This window comes from Laccaria bicolor, genomic scaffold, assembly GCF_000143565.1.
Source record: "Laccaria bicolor S238N-H82 LACBIscaffold_37 genomic scaffold, whole genome shotgun sequence".
NCBI lineage: Eukaryota > Fungi > Basidiomycota > Agaricomycetes > Agaricales > Hydnangiaceae > Laccaria > Laccaria bicolor.
In genome coordinates, this window is record NW_001889908.1 from 67,104 (window position 1) to 84,365 (window position 17,262).

Consider the following 17,262-nt stretch of genomic DNA (forward strand, 5'->3'; position numbering starts at 1 on the left):
CTACATGAGGATCATTGGCCTTCTCCCTTTCAGAAGAGTGGTAGTTGCAGCACTCTCTAGTTCAGGATTGTCCATTATATAATCACCCTCTCCATCAATGTAGAGAGGTGGGAACGGGCCTTGGACATATGGGAGAGGGGGAATGGGGATGGTGAGTGCGTGGATTGGAGGGTATGGGCTTGTTTGGGCTTGTTCTTGCATGGAGAGGTGGGTACGGGGGTTGTTCATGTGTGGAGAGGGGATAGAAGCTTGTTGTTGCATGGGGAGGTGTGTGTGGGGTGTGTGGAGGTGGTGGGGAGTTTTCGAAAATGCGCATCGTGGATTCCATGGTTCGCTTATATAATACTCAAAATACTCGAAATCCTTTCTGAACAACCAAACAAGATTGAGATGATTGGATGTTATCATGAAGAATCCTCTGACAGTGATGAAGACTCAGAGGAAGGTGGTGAGTGGCAGTTGAGTTGCACTGTTGTTGTGATTGTACTGAAATTTCACCAAGTTTCGCATCACAAAAGTGTGACCCTGCCAAAGGGTGTTTGTTTGTCCCAGCTGTTTCTTGAGGTCTTTACACTCCCCGGTATATTCCATATGGAATATTTTTATATGAGTCCCCAGCTATTTTTTTATTCCATATGGAATATGGATGGAATGATGGATTCCATGGACTATTCCAGGTGGATTCCATCTGGATTCCAGCCATAGATTAATTAATGACCATTATACCATTATAATACAGTATTTATAATGTCCTTACTATATTTAGGTAAAAATTAACTTTTACACTTAAGAGGATTGAACCCTCAACCATGTCAGCAATAGCAGTGCTCAAGTCAACTGAGCCACGCAGGCATTACTACATGGTAAACTAAAGGTCTATGTATACTGAAGAATATCGAAAGAATTGTCGTGTTGAAAGTCATGCAGCCTCGGCCAGCGAAGACGCAACTAGAAACATTCAATACCAATCATGAGTCTTTTGAGAAGAATATCCGAGGAGGGTAAACTCACATACTTCAAATTTCCTTCAACATCAGCAATGCCACTTAGAGCTCCTATAGGGACATCCAGGAATGTGTTACACAGTTGCCAGGCTGTTCAGACTGGGGAGGCACAGCCTGCCCAGTCTCAGAAATTGCCTTCTGTGCCAAAGGCAGGCACTGTCCTTCTGCTGCAGTGCAGCCTGCCCAGTGCCCTCAACATCAAGGGTTGATCCAAGCACTCCTACTGCAACTAGAGGCATTGCGACCAGCTTGTCAGAGTTAGCGGCAGGTGGGCTTTCTGGGAAGGAGCTACAGTGGCGCCAGGCTGTGTTAAAACAATTTATCTGGGATCAGGAAAACTTCTGTGCCCCTTGCTGGGGACAAGGTCATTGCTTTGATCACAGCCTAGATTTGTGCACCTATGTTGAAGAAGATTTAATGGGTTATCAAAGTCATTTTGGACACTGGAAGGCAAGCTGGAACCTTCCATCAGGTAACTGTTTTTGGTGCTGTCTACCAGCTTTTTGTGTCCCTTCTTCATCACTAAGTTGAACCACCTCTGACAAAATTCCTCAGAAAGCTCCAATCCATCCACAGACCCCCCACCTTGCCATCCTAATTGGGACTTTATTCGTCCGCTAACATTCTCCTTGTGGGCAGTGCGACATTCCAGAGACATAATCCTGGACACCTTCAACTTGAATCAGAACATGGATGAACAGGCATTTATTTCTTGGATGAATGAGGCAACAAAGCCAGGCAGCAAAATCCTAAAGGCTCACCTTCTGGCAATGTGGGTGCAGGTGAAATTGCTTGGAGTTCGTTGCCTGGCAGTTTGTGGAGCAGGGCTTGTAATACTTCCCAAGAGATCAAACACCCAACAGAGCCTGCCATACAGGGCTGACATTCAGGAAGTTGTCTATGCCAGTGTCAGACATACAGAGCCCAGTCATGTATCCCCACTTGTCCATACTAGTTTGAGGTGTGCTGACTGTGATCAGCCTGCTTGTTCGTGGTTGAGGTCCTGGTCAGATCCACAGGTTCTATCAAGGGTGAGAGATTATTTCTGAAAATGGCAGTATGGAGCTCCTTAACTTCTCTGATTGAAAGCTTGATCTGAAGATTGGAATGGCTTTGTGACTTGATGATGGCAATGATCTTTTCAGAAGACCATATTGGTAAGTGTGCTGGTGCAAAAACATGGGATATACTCCAGCTGTGGGGTTTCTAGAGCACCACTGCCTTCATAAACTGAATGGAGACTGGTCCAATGACCCCAAGATAGAGTATGAGGTTTGGCTTAGCCCTGGTGGCACAGCCCAGAGAGCCTCTTGGATGGTTTGACTGTATAGCTTTGACTTTGGAAATCCAATTATGAGATTCTTCTTGCACATTAACACATTCTGCATTCATTTCACTGTTGAAGATGATGTGTAACAGAAGCCCTTTATCTGGAAGGCTCTTGCAGGGATGCCCATACCCAGAACATTACCCCAGTTTTTTCTCTGCATCAGACAAAAGTTCCATGTGCTCACCCTTTCTCCCCTTCTTGGTTCTTGGTTTTCCCAACTGGTAGCACTCTTCCTCTGAAACCACCAGTGCTGCCATAAACTTATATACCAGACCTTCAAAATAGTCCCTTATTCTCCTCCTGCTCAAAGATGCTCTTGTCCCTCTTCATATAATCATGAAAGCTGGACAGGAGATGTGGAGCTTCTCAAAGGCTAGCCCAGATGGAAGGAGAGCATGAAGATTGTCTCCAGCTGTAGTAATGAGGGACTCTATCAGATGTTTGAGCCTGGCCAGCTCCACATCATAGTCAGAGATGTAGCAGTTGCTATACTTGAATACAAGGCCAGCGTCATTAGAGATAATGTGGGTTGAGCCTACAAGCTTCAGTGCCAATGGCCAGACAACCAGCCATATCAATTTGATGTGCTGAAATGCTGTAGGCATGGATTCACTCTCAGGCATAGCACTGGCAGTCCAATCCGAACATTGGCCAAGTGCACTAAAATAACTATATGAAGTTTAGCTGGTTGAATACAAGATTTACTGTTCAAGACAAAAAACAATACCAGCAAAGGGGTCCAACACAGGATTTGCATTAGGACTGACTGAACTCATGTCATTTACGTCATTGGTGTATGGGTCTGTAATGGCTTTGTCCTCCTCCTCCATGGCATCTTGTTGAGGAGACTGAGGCCTGCCCTTCTTCTTCTTCTGCATCTGCAGCCAGCATCTGCATCTGCATGAGTGTGTATTATCTCCATTGAGGGCCACGTTCAATGTTCAGGTGGTAGATTTTCTCATCAGGTCTGAGCAGCATGGCATCAAGGTACTCGTGCCTGGATGCAGCTCGAGTTTTTCTACAGTTTCACTGCAAGCATGTAGAAAGATTCCATCAATTCTTCATTCTCAAGAATGAGTATTCTTTTGCATGATATATCACAAGGATACCTTGAATGCACAATTGTACCAGAATGTACTTTCATTTACTACCAGGCCACATATTGTTCTATATGTCTTTATTTACAGTTATTTTCATTGATAGGCACAGAATCATTCTTCAGGAAGGTACACTTACCTGGTCGAGTGACAAGTATGGAGCATATCCTGCTTGGAATACTGGCAGCACTGAAGCCCATCTCTGGACTATGATATGACTCGAGAGCTATGACAAACTCCAGTAGAGACCCAGCTTTCACATCCAACTGCATCTGAGAGGTCAGCAAGCCTACCAGTCCATGGACTCCGATTGTGAGGTCACCTTCTGCAATCATGTCCTCCTCTTTAATGCCTAATGAGGGTTTGGCTTGTCTGTTTAACTTGAGCAGCTCACTCTTCTCTTAATAGAATTTCCATGATATTTTTTCTTTCAAGTTCAGCAAGTATTTTTCCTGCTTTATCTCTGTGTTTCATTGTTGCTTTCCATTTTCTACACAACCAATCCCTAAGATTTAGCAGTGATTTTTGGTCAAGATGATTTACTTGAGTATCAATTGTATAGAGACCGCACCATCAAGACCAACAACCCCCTCACACTTGTTGCACTACTCAAAGAAGCTGACATCAACAGCACATATGAGGATGGTGGATGACCTTAATACCAGACTCATCAGTCTTAGGAGGTTTATATGATCATTGATTGATCTTACTAGTGTTTCTATGTAGGTATCAATCAAGTGAGCTGAATTTGGATCATCTTGAATCAAATTAACAGGTCTGTCCCAGTCAGCCCTCTTCACAATTATTCTTCCCTCTGAGTTGAATGAGATTTTTCAAGTGATTAGGTATGCCATAAGTGTCTGAATTATTGTGTCATTATGGCTACCAGACTGCCTTGCCACCTAATGTAAAAATTAGTTGATCAGATTGCATTCTCAAAGAAATTGGGCTAGACAGACCTCAGGAGAGAAACAAAAATTCTTCCTGAGCACAAGGGTGCTGGCCAAAAAACTTTTCCATTCTCCATTGAAGTATGTGGTGGAGATGGGTGCATGTTTGTTCATAGGCGGCATCGAGAATATTAAAAGAGTGTGTCTGTGACTGGAATCCCTTCTAGGCTTTGAATCCACCAGATGACTATTTTCAGCAGAATTAGCAATAGGTCAGAATTCTGATATGGAACTCACAGTTTTCTGGCTGGTGTTCCACTGGAGTAGATCTTCGCACTTGGTTCCAGATGTCCTGGAGGAATTCTCGGATTTTTTCATCATGATTTGTTGCATGAGCAAAGGTGGAGCATAATAGAAACTGTGGTAAAGATTGCTTATGGGAAGTGTGTTCATGATGACAAGATGGGGACAAAAGTACTAGTGGTAGTGACTGGAAGAGTACTTGATCAATACCATAGCAAGAGGGACATGGGGGAAGTATAATAGCTGCATGGCTATTTTTCACAGAAGTTGAGAATAACAAATGAAGTAATTACAAGGAGCAAAAATAAGACAGTTTTGATAGGAAAAAGTTGAATTGCTGCTTTTCAGATTTTGAAATGGACATACCTTGAGTGAGGGACATGCAGAGTCCAACAATTTTGATATCAGAGCAGATGTTACCATCCTGCTTGGTGGAAAATGAGCAACATTTTGACTTGAACCAACAACTCCCCACATGGATTTCTTCATCTCTTACATGGCCTATGGATTCCCCACCATCCTTGTTGATATCTCCAATCCCTACTTCACTGCCCCTATTGAGGCTCTTATCAAATTTGCTGAGGTCTATGTGGTTGACCCCACCTTCAAGGCCTGGCTGAGGGCATCAATCAGGTTGTAAGTTATTTACATTTCTGCTCTTTTTCTGTCTACATTCTGACTGTAACCTTAGTTTACAAACTACCAATTCCAAGCACTCCTCACAAGATACCACCTTCTACAAGATTTTATTCAACTTTACCCCCACCTACCAGTATATGAAGATGGAATCTTTTTGCAATTCTTGAAAATTGTTGCTGAGTTACATCTTCAACTTCATATTCTCTGTGAAGCCTTCTTTTAATTTGCCCATCTTTAATTTGCTCACCACCCTATGCTCTGCATTTACCACCATCTTTTGCATTCACATCCATCCTGTATATATACCACCATCCACTGCATTCACATCCACCCTGTATATATACCACCATCCTCTGCATTCACATCCATCCTGTACATATACCACCATTCTTTGCATTGACAGCTATCCTTTAGATTGAAACTACTTTTATAATGTTTTAGATCAACAGTTGCCTCCATTTCCATTCCTTTTATTTGATGGCACTGATAACTCAAATAGTAGTAACATGATCTTGATCTCAATCTGCATGACTATGCTACTATCTTCTAGACCCAGCCTCCCCTAAACAAGTCATGGGACATGGTTGAACCTTCTTTCAGCTATCAATTTCTTCTTGTTCTTTTTCCTCTATGTACTTGAATGCGAATCTGTTCTCTTTCATCAGACTTGTGGCTGAAAGAACAAGGATTGTCCTGATCCAGTCATGTGAGATATTCAACTTTGCTTTGTTTGCTCATTTCCCACTCTTTGCTTCTTGCTTCCAAGCACATCAACCTTTCTCAATCATCTTCCTTTGATACCAATTATCCTTTTTATATGAGTTGTTGCGAAGGGAAGCTTAATTCAGTCATGTGACATGCCAATGAACATCACAAAATTGGTGTTAGCCCTTCTCTTCCTAGTTCCTCTGGTGAAAAAAGCCTACCTTAGACTTGCACCAGGCGTATCAAGGGAAAAACTGTAATATCAACCTGACCTGTTGATGTGACTGGTTTACAGGGTCCTCTTCTCAATCAGGAACAGCATTCAAGATTGATCACATGCATCTGTAGTAGGAGGTCCAAGATTCACCAAGTCAAAGATAAATGTGGCATTATGTAGGGGCAAATTGCTTTTGTCACTTGGTGGCAAACAGTAAATATGTTAAAGATGAAAGCAAAACGATAGACCACCCCAGACAAGCATAGAGTGGACTCTCAAAATTTGTAAACGATTTGATGGCTGTTATAGAGTGAAGGACAGAGGCAAGGAGGTTACCAAATAAGGAGATTATTTGTCAGCTTATCTCCTTATATAGTAGAATGGTCCTAGTGGAGGAAAAGAATCTTACAATGCCTTACCAAATAAGGCAAATTTCCTTTTTTATCCATATGCAGAACATGGCACATTCCCCACCATTGTGAAGAATATCTTGGTTCAATTTATTGTTTTCTATTTGTCAAACATGTATTTCTAATCTGGTACAGACTGTACAGCCCAGAAAATGTGTGATGGCATGCTTCATGCAAGAGGAAATCCCACATACCATCTTACAGGTGTGTGTGTACCACTTATGTTCATTGTACACTTGTTTCTACTTTTGAGATTGAAGTATTATTTCCACCCAGAACCTTGATTACTAACACTTTCAATATAGAACAGGATGCCACTTCTTACCATATTCTACATGCAACCGTGACCTAACCCAGGAAGTTGCATACAGTTGGACTCCAATTGGACTCTGGCAGACTCCAGCTGGATTTCTGGAGTCCAAATGGAGTCCAACTATCATACAACCAAATGTCTATATTTCTGGATCATCAAGGTGGAGTCTATTTGGAGTATGTATACTCTGTCTGGACTACACCAGTCTTAGACCTTAAGCTAATAATTAAGAAACTTAGATTTCATGAGACAAAGAAAATTGAAGTATATTGGCAACTACATAAGTTGATTTTACTACATTCTATGTTACAGAGAGGGGGGAAGGAGTGGGGGGGGCGTGGGAGTGGTGATCAGGAAGGGGGGAGGGATAGGGAGAAAGGGAAATAGGAATGGAGAGAGGGGGTAGAGAGGAATGGAGGGTGGGAGAGGGGGAAGAGAGAAGGGAAAGAGGACCATATGCCCACTAACTACCCAGGATATGCCATGTCATGGACTATGTGGAGGAGTGTAAAGTACACATGGTGGGCATTGTCACTGGGCGCTCATTCATGATGGTGGTGGGTGCTCATGTGTTGGTGGCTCATCGCCATTCCATTCAGGCAGGGAATGGTGCTGGTGGGTGCTAGCCACCCTTCGTGTGTGGATGTGGTGGGGTCTTGTTCATTGTCATGGTGGTGTGTTTGTCACTGGGCACTGGTTCATTGTTGTGGTGGTGGGTGTCATCTGTTCTTGTTGTTCGAGGGTGTGGGTCGTGGGCCATCATAGTGTGGTGGTGGGTGTTGTCGATGTCATGGGTCTTGAGGGTGTGGTTAGTGGAAGAAAGCAAAGTCACACATGTGACATTGGTCTCATGTTCAGACTCACACATTAGATCACATGAAGAATGGGGAGAGTAAAGACCTTGAGGATAGGTTGATGAGGGTGGAGACAGTGGGGGATAGGAAGATGAATATGGAGATAAATGTATTGCTGACCACTTCATGGAAGGAAAACTTTTTAGAATGTCTGGACAGCGGGAAATGGAGTTAGAGTGCAAAGATACTCGATTGCCTGGGCCAGCCACAGAGGCCACACACAGGCAGAAGGGGCAGTTCGAATGGAGTAATGAGCATCAATAATCCAAGAAGAGACACTGTAAGGAAAACATCAGTGGGTGGGGACAAACACATGAAACATGATGCAATGGAATCACATTTATGAGGTGGGTTACCAAAAAGTTAGGTCAAATGTTGGATTAGACGTTGGGCCCAATGTTCATGAAGGAGGGTCCCCCACACAGGTGTAGTGATGCCGCGGTCCGGTTTGGTCCAGTTCTTGCAGATTTTTTCAGAACTGAGAACCAGATGATAGGTCTGGTTCTCTAAAATCTTCGAACTTTGAACCAGACCTTAGGTTCAGGTACATGCACCACCACCTCAACAGATGATGACCACACCAACAGATGCCCACATCAATGGACGACAACCACGCCAGCGGACGCCCACGTCAACGCACCACCACCACGTCAACGCATGACGACCACGCCAATGGACGCCCACGTCAACGCACGACGACGTGCCCCCAACAATGGGAAACCAAGGTGCCACGTCGCTGTCAGCGACGTGGCAACCAAACGATGAACGACAACAACGATGTCGTCGTTCACACAAAGGTGAGTCCCCTGACTCTCCTTCATCCTATCCCATCCCGCTAACAGCCACCATGACATGACATGACGACGACGAGTACATTGTCCCTCCCCCTTCCCTTGGGTGACATTTATTTCATTCTTGAGGCATCTTAAGTAGGGCAAGGTGCAATACTTTACCATCCCCCACATAATCCACATGGACTCCACTGGACTCCACTGGCTTCTTGCCAAAAGAGCATCCACATATGTTTTTTCCATGTCAAAATCTCTCTGAAAAAGCTCCATTTCACCAGAATATTTCAGTTGTGATAATTCTCATTTTTCTCCTTCAAATTTATTGTTACAGCTACTCAGAGCTACCAAGTGATGTAGAAATATTTTTCCGATTTTTTCCAAAAATTTCCACCACAATCAGAGATGTGGAGATGATGGATGCACAAGTCATGTTCTGGATGACCTTTTCCAAGTAACAAACAATTGTCAACAAAGCCAGGAAAATCATGGAAATGCATTTTGGAGGGTGTCATTCATATTATTGATTGTATCAAGCGCATATTTCCTCAGTTGCAACTTGTCTTTGACATATAATATGACTTTTGGTATTTTCATTGAGCAGCATTTGGATGGATGGCTCAGGTTCCAGCTGGATGACGTTGCGAAAGGCATTGCCAAACAGTCGCAAATAGTTGCCTCCCTGTGGCAAGATTTTCAAAAAGCACGCTATTCATTCTTTACACCTAAACTTTAATGAAACATAAATATTCTGGTGCTCTACAAGTGGAATACAGCCTGATTTTTCATGTTTGATGTTCATGGCGCCCTTGCAAGTAGATGGATGCGACGTAGTGAACTTGGATGACACGTTTGAAGCTTTAGACAAACAGATGCAAACTTCCCAAACACATTGAAAACACCGGAAATACAACTGAAATTGAGCAAGGAGAGGAAGACAATATTACTCTGACAATGGTAATACATCTTAGCATGATAGTTTTACAACTTTTACCTTGCACTTTCATCAGAAGTTGGCTAAAAGTTGCAGAGAAAGGAGTATCCTTTTTTCAAGACAAAAAACATATCATTCCAGCAATTTGACATTGAAAACCTGCCAGCTATAGCCTACTAACACCTATAGCATAAGTGAAACAATATTAGGACAGGCATTGTTAAGTTTTGAGTGAAATAACACACCTGAAAGTCTTGTTCCCATTTTTCAATTTTCAAGAGGGTTTTAAAACATACAATTGTGTTGGCATACACTTCTCTGCTTGCCTAATACTCAGGGAGTCAAATTCACATAATCTCAGCTAAAGGTGGATGCCAGTATGAAATTATTGAGGGCTGTATTCACCTTGATAATGAAGGATTTGTTGTGAAAGTCCTTGAATAGAGTGTATTTTGTCTGATATAAACTATACAGTCATCCAGCCCTAAATGATACACCACCCCCATTTGATACACTTTTGACTAGCCAATATCTCGCTCAATACTAGACCGATTTTTACGAAACAAGTTGTAACAAGTAGTACAAACTCATACCTACCACTGTACATAATTTGGATGCAATTGAGGCAGAATTGGCAAAGCTGTGGAGCATACAAAATGGACTGTTTTTCGGAAATAGCTAAATACAGTCACACCCCTCAATGATACACCCATAATCTTAATTTTTCTTTGTGAAATGTGGGTCAAACATTCTGAAATTTGGTACAGTGATAGAAGGGAATTTATCTGAGATTTTCATGTAGTTTTTGTAGAGAAAGTTTGTGCTCAAATCTGTTGAAGCTAATTTCTCATTTTGGGTGTATCATTAGCAGGTGGAGACTGTACTGTGTTCACAAAAATCATCTAATGGCCAAGAAATTTACATGGATACCTTCAGAATGAAAACTCGAACAGATTCACAAATTTTCATAGAAATCAGAGGATTGTGTGGATACAGGTAATGGGAATGGGTGCAGAGGGTCACAGTAAAGCATCTGAAAGTGCCGGAAACTCAGCTGTAGATTAAAGTTCGTCTAATTTTTACTCCCTGCCTGGTAAATACATAGTGCTACCTATCTCAAATGTTAATTCTATTGCTTAGGACCTTTAAAGACATTTTTCCATATTTTTTCCCCCTCAATAACGAGTGCGCGCAGTGCTCCTTCAGCGCTCGGCACTTTCCGAGCATTGTTGATGGCTGGTTGAGCAGCCACGTCAACGTCTCTGGCGCACATTACCTTCACTTCTACCACTCGAACGACAACAGGTAAGTACTTCCTATTCCACATCCCTCTCAACCCACCTTGCTGAGACAACGCCACAGGATGACAACGACACAACGAGGAGGCCACAGGACGACGACATGGAACGAGTATGACCCAACCACAACGACGTGGCACAGCGACAACCCAACCACAAGCGACAGGATGATGACGACATGACAAGGAGGCCACATGATGACGACAACACGACAAGGACGACGACATGACGATGGCATGGGACGACACAGAATGACACGACCCAACGACAACGACATGGCACACGTCAACTGCCAGATCGAAGACACAACATCAAGTCGCCCTTCACCATCAACCCATGTCCTCTCGCCAACAAAGCCCAAATACCCACTATGACGACCACAGCATCCTCAACAGGAATTCGGAAAGGGCGGCTAAGCGCCACCGTAAGATTCTTCATAGGTATGTCTCCCATCACTGCCACCCTCATTCGCTCACTTGTTTCAAAGGTCTCACAAAGCCCGCTATTCGTCTTACCACTCGTCTTGGAGGTGTGAAGCGTATTTCGGGTCTAATCTATGGGAGACTCATGGTGTCTTGAAATTTTCCTTGAAAATGTGTGTTATTACATTTCTTTGTTGCCTCTCTAGTGTTACTAACCCCCTGCCCTTAGGTCATTCGTGACTCAGTAATACTAGCAGCCCCTTGTCTCCCCAGCCCAAATTGACGTCGGACGTGCGTGGGGTGGTCAGCAATGCGAGAGTCCCTCCCATTCCCATCATCATGCACACAACCCAGGTGCCACGTCACCCACAGCGACATGGCGATCAAATGACGAACAACAGGCTTTGTTGTTCGTCGTCATCGGACCGACAACACGATGACGGACGACCAACGTGATCGACAACACGATCACGGTACAGCGTAATGACACGGGACGACGTCACCGACAATGACGATACAACAACACGGAAACAGGACGACGACGACAGCGCAACGACACCCAGGACAGTTGCGACGTGACGACCCAGAACAACAACAACGTGACCCCGACCCCGGAGAATGACCACGCCACTACATCGCAGGACGACAACCATGCGACGACAATCCAGGCCCATGCAGTGAGCGTATAGCCTAGCCATATAGGATTGGACTCGACTCGACTCGACCGCATCAAGGACGAGGTGAAGTGCATGGCAGCAAGCGGAGGTGACGGATGCTAGAAGAGGGGAGATGCACGGACGCTGAATTGTGACAGGTTGTTAAGAGCTCGGCGGAATGTCCATTGACGTTCCGCGTTGTCATCGTTGCCTCCCATCTGTGTGACGTGGTGTTGCCACGTTGTGTGGCTCTTGTAATGGCGGGGTTGTTGTTGACGACGTTGCGTGTCGTCGTGCATCATCAGCGTGGTCGTCGTCGTGCATCGTCAGCATGGTCGTCGTCGTCAGCGTGGTCATCATCGACGTTGACGTCGATGTCACAGGCGGTCGTGGCTTGAGACGGTGGGGTGGATGGTGATGGTGATGGTGTAAGGAAGAAACGACGTGGCATTGGCAACACATCGTGTCACGTTTGAGACACCACGTGACAAAAGGCAGTATATACATACCTTTACTTTCCGATATAAAAATGCCTTCGTGGCTCAGTTGGTTTGAGCACTGCTAATATTGATGAGGTTGAGAGTTCAATTCCTGTAGATGTAAAATTTCTATTTTTACTTGAATATAGTAAGGACACTATAAATACTGTATTCTAATGGTATAATGGTCATCCATGGAATCCATGTGGACTGCTCCATGGAACCCAAGGTGGATATGCCTGCATTCCATGTGGAATCCAATGGAATCCATATGGAGTGGTGTTGGAGTCCATATGGAATTAATCATTCCATGACCATTCCATGGTCATTCCATATGGAATCCATGAGGTCTATGGAATAAGAAAATGGCTGGGTCCTCAGCCAACATGGATGCCATGGATTCCATATGGAATTATCCATGGATTCCATACAGAATAACCCGGGGAAGGTAAAGACCTCCGAAATTGGGCTGCAGAAAAAGGAATTACTCCTTCTCAAAATGGAGTTGCAGAAAGGTTTAATCGCACACTTTTGGAACTTGCACAGGCAATGTTAATTGCGAAAAACCTTCCAGTATTTTTATGGGACGAAGCGGTCACGCACGTGGCATATTTACGAAACCGCGTGCCCACACGCGCTTTAAACAGCAAAACACCGTATGAAGCTTGGACAGGTAATAAACCTGACATTTCGCACCTCAGGGAATTCGGATGCGACGTTTGGGTGCTAGACGAGACCAAAGGTCATTCTAAGCTTGCACCAAAATCAAACAAATTTATTTTTGTAGGATTTCACGATGGATCGAAGTCAGTCCGTTATTACGACGCTAAAGCTCGAAAAATTAAAGTCTCACGCAATGTGGCATTTAATGAGAATGAAGAGCCACGAGAACTCGAAATTAAAGCTAATTTACCGGGTTTACGCGTCGAGGGGGGGCCAGAAGAAAAATCGAACGCTCAAACACCTCAAAAAATCGAAAAACCATTAAATCCTATTCCTACAACAATTCCTACACAAGAAAGTTCTCCAACTCTTAGACCTCGAAGAATTCGCACTGAACACGATTATCGACTCCTAAATAATCCACAGGCATGACCAACGGATCACACACTTGAAAATGCGACACCACCTGATATTACACGACACACAGAGTCATCAGCTGCGAAAATAATTTCTAAAAATCGCACTCACCTTGCCTTCGATGATTTTATCGGAAATTCAACCGAAAAAACGTTTCAAGTGCTCTCAGGAATTTCTGATAAAGATGGACTGCCAGAAACACTTGAAGATGCGATGCAGACTGAGGAGAAAGAGCATTGGAAGACTGCTGTGGAAGCAGAATTAAATGTTTTAGAAAAAATGGGCACATGGAAAATGGAAGACTTACCAGTTGGAAGGGAACCAATCGGATGTCGTTGGGTATTTGATAAAAAATGAGACGAGCATGGAAATGTTGTAAAATACGAGGCAAGACTTGTAGCGCAAGGTTTCTTGCAGAAACCAGGAACAGATTTTAGCCATAACGGCACGTTTGCACCTGTTATGCGCTTTGAGATGCTACGCACGATGCTCGCACTCGCCGCAATAAATAAATGGGATATGCGTCAACTCGATGTGAAAAGTGCATATTTAAATGGAAAACTCATGGAGGAAATTTATATGAAGCAACCCCCTGGTTTTTCAGATGGCAGCGGACATGTTTGTCGATTACAACGTGCGCTTTACGGTTTAAAGCAGGCAGGACATGCATGGAATCGTGAATTTAATGGTGCTATAGAGGAACTGGGATTTATGCAGCTAAAAACGGATTATTGCTGCTATATTCGGAGAAAGGGGGAGAAATTTGTGATTTTATTGGTATGGGTGGATGACATACTCACACTCACCAATAACCCTGTGGAAAGTGATCGTGTCGAAGCTGAACTCAAATCAAAATATGATATCAAGGCATTGGGCCAACCTTCACTATTATTAGGAATGAAGGTGACTCACGACACTACAAATCAAACTATATTACTTTCCCAAAGTCATTACATCGACAAACTCCTCAAGAAATTTAATCTTGAAAATCTCAACCCAGTTACCATGCCACTCGATCCTAACATCGATTTAAATCAGGATGACGAGCCATCAGAAAATGACAGCACTCATGACACGAAAGGGTCAGGGATCTATGCAACAATGATTGGATCTCTAATGTACGCCACATTGGGAACATGCCCAGATATTGCATATGCAACAAACAGACTTGCACAATTTACGAGCTGACCCCAACCGAAGCATTGGACAGCCGTTAAAAGAGTATTCCGTTATTTGAAAGGCACGAAAAATTATATGCTCACGTATGGAGGACAAAACTCTAATGCAGATGTGAATATTTATTGCGACACTGATTGGGCTTCACACACTGACAGAAAATCAATCAGTGGATATATTGTAATCATAGCAGGAGGAGCTGTGGCTTGAAGCTCGAAAAAGCAAAATACCATTGCTCTTTCAACTGCTGAAGCAGAATATGTTTCTGCTACTCACACTGCCAAACAAGTACTTTGGCAAAGGTCTTTATTCAATGAACTCAAAATTCTGCAGCCAAAAACTTCCACAATTTTCACGGATAATCAGGCTGCAATATCTATTGGTAATAATCCAGAATTTCATGCTTGCATGAAGCACATCGAGATAGCGCTTCATTTTTTGCAAGATCACGTCGAAAAAGGAACACTCAATATGGTCTACATAACAACCCACAACAACCTTGCAGATCTATTCACTAAAGGGCTACCTAGGGTTGTACATCAAGACCTGACTTATGAAATAGGTGTAATACCTGGCCAAGGGGGAGTGTTGGAATAATAGCCTGGAATATGGTCAAGTATTCCATGTCAGCCCAGGCTGTAGTTTTAGACCAAATTACTCTGCAATGTTGCACTTTTATGGTTTCCATAGGGTGTGCAAGTGGCCACTTTCCTAAAATGCCATGGGCTGTGGAACCTCGGTTTCTTTGAAAAAAAAACCTTTCAAAAATACAAAACATTGGTATAAGAATGTTTACCAGGATTTACTATGACACTACATTTGATTTTATGCAAAAATGCGATCACTGGTGGTGATATGTGGCATCTATGATTAGCAATAAGTTTTAATATGTTCCCTCCATCAATAGTAGCTTCTTCCCATCCTTTTCCGTTGTGCCACGGCTGTCAATCATTATTGATACCACGCTGTATGATTTCCATGCTGCCCAAGCAACAGAATATGTTTCCACAGGTGTGTATTTTTAGATTCTTTTGTTCCCTCCCATCAATCAATGCTTCCACTTGTCCATTTCGACACTATGCTGTCGCCTCTCCGCATAATTATGATATCCATCCCTCCCACTGCGCACATTGCCCATTGATATGTTTTATGCCCTCATATGTTTTTCCGTTTATAACAATTTTGTTTTGCATTGATTTCTCCCATCCTGAACTCCATTGTTAGATTCCTTTTGACCCTTTTTTATTTGTATGTCAACTTATGGTCTTGTCGCATTCACGCCCACACACATATGCGGTGATGCATTTGAGACTTTCACGTCTGTGTTTGAGACTTTGCATTTCATGCGTCAACATCATTGAACCAGAACGTTCAAACGACAAGCCGACTTACATTCAAGAAATTTTATTAATAGCACGTAATGTAGTTACAAGAGTCAAGATGGTAACGGTAAATAGCAAGATGAGCAAGATCGTCAAAGAAAAAATGCTTGTCCCTTGGCACGTCAAATAGTACCTTAGCGCCTCTGCTTTTTGGCCAGGGGTTGTGAAGTTGTGGGGGATAAACTATAAATTTAAGATTATCTGGAATACGATGTTAAGTACCTTGCATCCACAACCTTTGAGATCACCCAGCTGACATCCTCCACAGCAGCGAGCCAGCTCTAATTATCCTGCCCATTACCTGGCAGGCCAGACTCCCACCACACCAACGTCGCCAGCACAGTCAAGAATGCATTCTGACCGTGCTTGTCCATTACCGACCAACCATCCTCCCCCACAGTTTGTTCACGATGAACCGGACCCAGGGGCCCTTCCACGTCTGCAAACTCATGCCAACCAGGCTGCAATAACTTCCACCAAGCCCCAAAGGATGACACGTCCTTGATTTCGGGTGACTTCATCCAAAAAGCAGACACTACATAATTTTGTAATGAAAAGGATGCACACTACAAACCTTTGTATGGCTATCCATTTGGGTAAAAATTTTGGAAACATATAATTTTTAGCATAAATTCACTTTAGTCACCCACTGACAACTGACCATTAGTCTTGCAAACACCATGAATACTATGGGACTAAATGTCAGGGTGTATATCTATATTGTATATATTCTGGGGCTTATATATCTCCACTTTTACCTAAATATATTCCTTACTGGAATGGACTCCAAATATATTTCTTATGCCTGGACCTGAATTGTGACTGTCACAATGTAGAAATATATTTCTTGTCTGGGATGGACTTGGGATATATTTTGCAGCTAGGGTTGACTAAGGATATGTTTCTTCAGCCACAAGGGGTGTCTGGGGTCCTATATTTAAGAGAAAAACTTGGGATTTAAAGTGGTAGCCACCAGTCACCACCCTGCCAAAGGTAAGCATGTCCACCCCAATGCCATGTCATCACCCACTCACGTTAATTAGGCACACAGACAGGTGACAGGCAACAACAACACTCAACAACAACAACAGGTGGCACAATGACCTCCAACAACCTCACACAAAAATGAACACCCATGAACAATGAGTGCCCATGCCCACAGATGACAAGTGCCCATGGATGGTGAGACTTGACTCCTCTCCCTCTCCCTCCCCTCCTCCCTCCCTCCCCCCACTCTCCATCACATCACTCCCCACACTCTCTCCATCACCCCCCCCCCCCCCAA

General features: G+C 43.5%; 7 protein-coding genes across 7 annotated transcripts in view; 4 read left to right on the plus strand and 3 right to left on the minus strand.

The window, feature by feature from the left end:
- Nucleotides 1-2,660: 2,660 nt before the first annotated feature.
- Nucleotides 2,661-3,766, minus strand: LACBIDRAFT_331906 (uncharacterized protein; the record flags this gene model as incomplete). The annotated part of the gene is made up of 4 exons (XM_001886365.1): nt 2,661-3,003; nt 3,040-3,212; nt 3,571-3,657; nt 3,725-3,766. The coding sequence occupies 4 exons, from the start codon at nt 3,764-3,766 to the stop codon at nt 2,661-2,663; spliced, it is 645 nt and encodes a 214-aa protein (XP_001886400.1).
- A 498-nt stretch (nt 3,767-4,264) lies between these two features.
- On the minus strand, nt 4,265-4,504 carry LACBIDRAFT_307769 (uncharacterized protein; the record flags this gene model as incomplete). Its single annotated transcript, XM_001886366.1, has 2 exons — nt 4,265-4,333; nt 4,391-4,504. 2 exons carry the CDS (start codon nt 4,502-4,504, stop codon nt 4,265-4,267), a joined length of 183 nt encoding a protein of 60 aa, XP_001886401.1.
- A 40-nt stretch (nt 4,505-4,544) lies between these two features.
- LACBIDRAFT_331907 (uncharacterized protein) lies at nt 4,545-5,537 on the minus strand (the record flags this gene model as incomplete). The annotated part of the gene is made up of 5 exons (XM_001886367.1): nt 4,545-4,568; nt 4,619-4,739; nt 4,800-4,875; nt 4,991-5,240; nt 5,511-5,537. 5 exons carry the CDS (start codon nt 5,535-5,537, stop codon nt 4,545-4,547), a joined length of 498 nt encoding a protein of 165 aa, XP_001886402.1.
- Nucleotides 5,538-8,349: 2,812 nt separating this feature from the next.
- On the plus strand, nt 8,350-8,650 carry LACBIDRAFT_307771 (uncharacterized protein; the record flags this gene model as incomplete). Its single annotated transcript, XM_001886300.1, has 1 exon — nt 8,350-8,650. One exon carries the CDS (start codon nt 8,350-8,352, stop codon nt 8,599-8,601), a length of 252 nt encoding a protein of 83 aa, XP_001886335.1. The 3' UTR covers nt 8,602-8,650.
- Nucleotides 8,651-10,604: 1,954 nt separating this feature from the next.
- Nucleotides 10,605-10,964, plus strand: LACBIDRAFT_307772 (uncharacterized protein; the record flags this gene model as incomplete). The annotated part of the gene is made up of 2 exons (XM_001886301.1): nt 10,605-10,789; nt 10,847-10,964. 2 exons carry the CDS (start codon nt 10,605-10,607, stop codon nt 10,962-10,964), a joined length of 303 nt encoding a protein of 100 aa, XP_001886336.1.
- A 154-nt stretch (nt 10,965-11,118) lies between these two features.
- On the plus strand, nt 11,119-11,452 carry LACBIDRAFT_307773 (uncharacterized protein; the record flags this gene model as incomplete). The annotated part of the gene is made up of 3 exons (XM_001886302.1): nt 11,119-11,222; nt 11,270-11,377; nt 11,434-11,452. The coding sequence occupies 3 exons, from the start codon at nt 11,119-11,121 to the stop codon at nt 11,450-11,452; spliced, it is 231 nt and encodes a 76-aa protein (XP_001886337.1).
- A 5,677-nt stretch (nt 11,453-17,129) lies between these two features.
- The window catches only part of LACBIDRAFT_331908 (uncharacterized protein), a gene marked incomplete at both ends in the record, with an annotated part of 1,045 nt that continues 912 nt past the window's right edge, over nt 17,130-17,262 (plus strand). The window contains one exon of the mRNA XM_001886303.1: nt 17,130-17,159. Coding sequence (XP_001886338.1) covers nt 17,130-17,159 — 30 coding nt within the window. The remainder of the gene's footprint in view (nt 17,160-17,262) is intronic.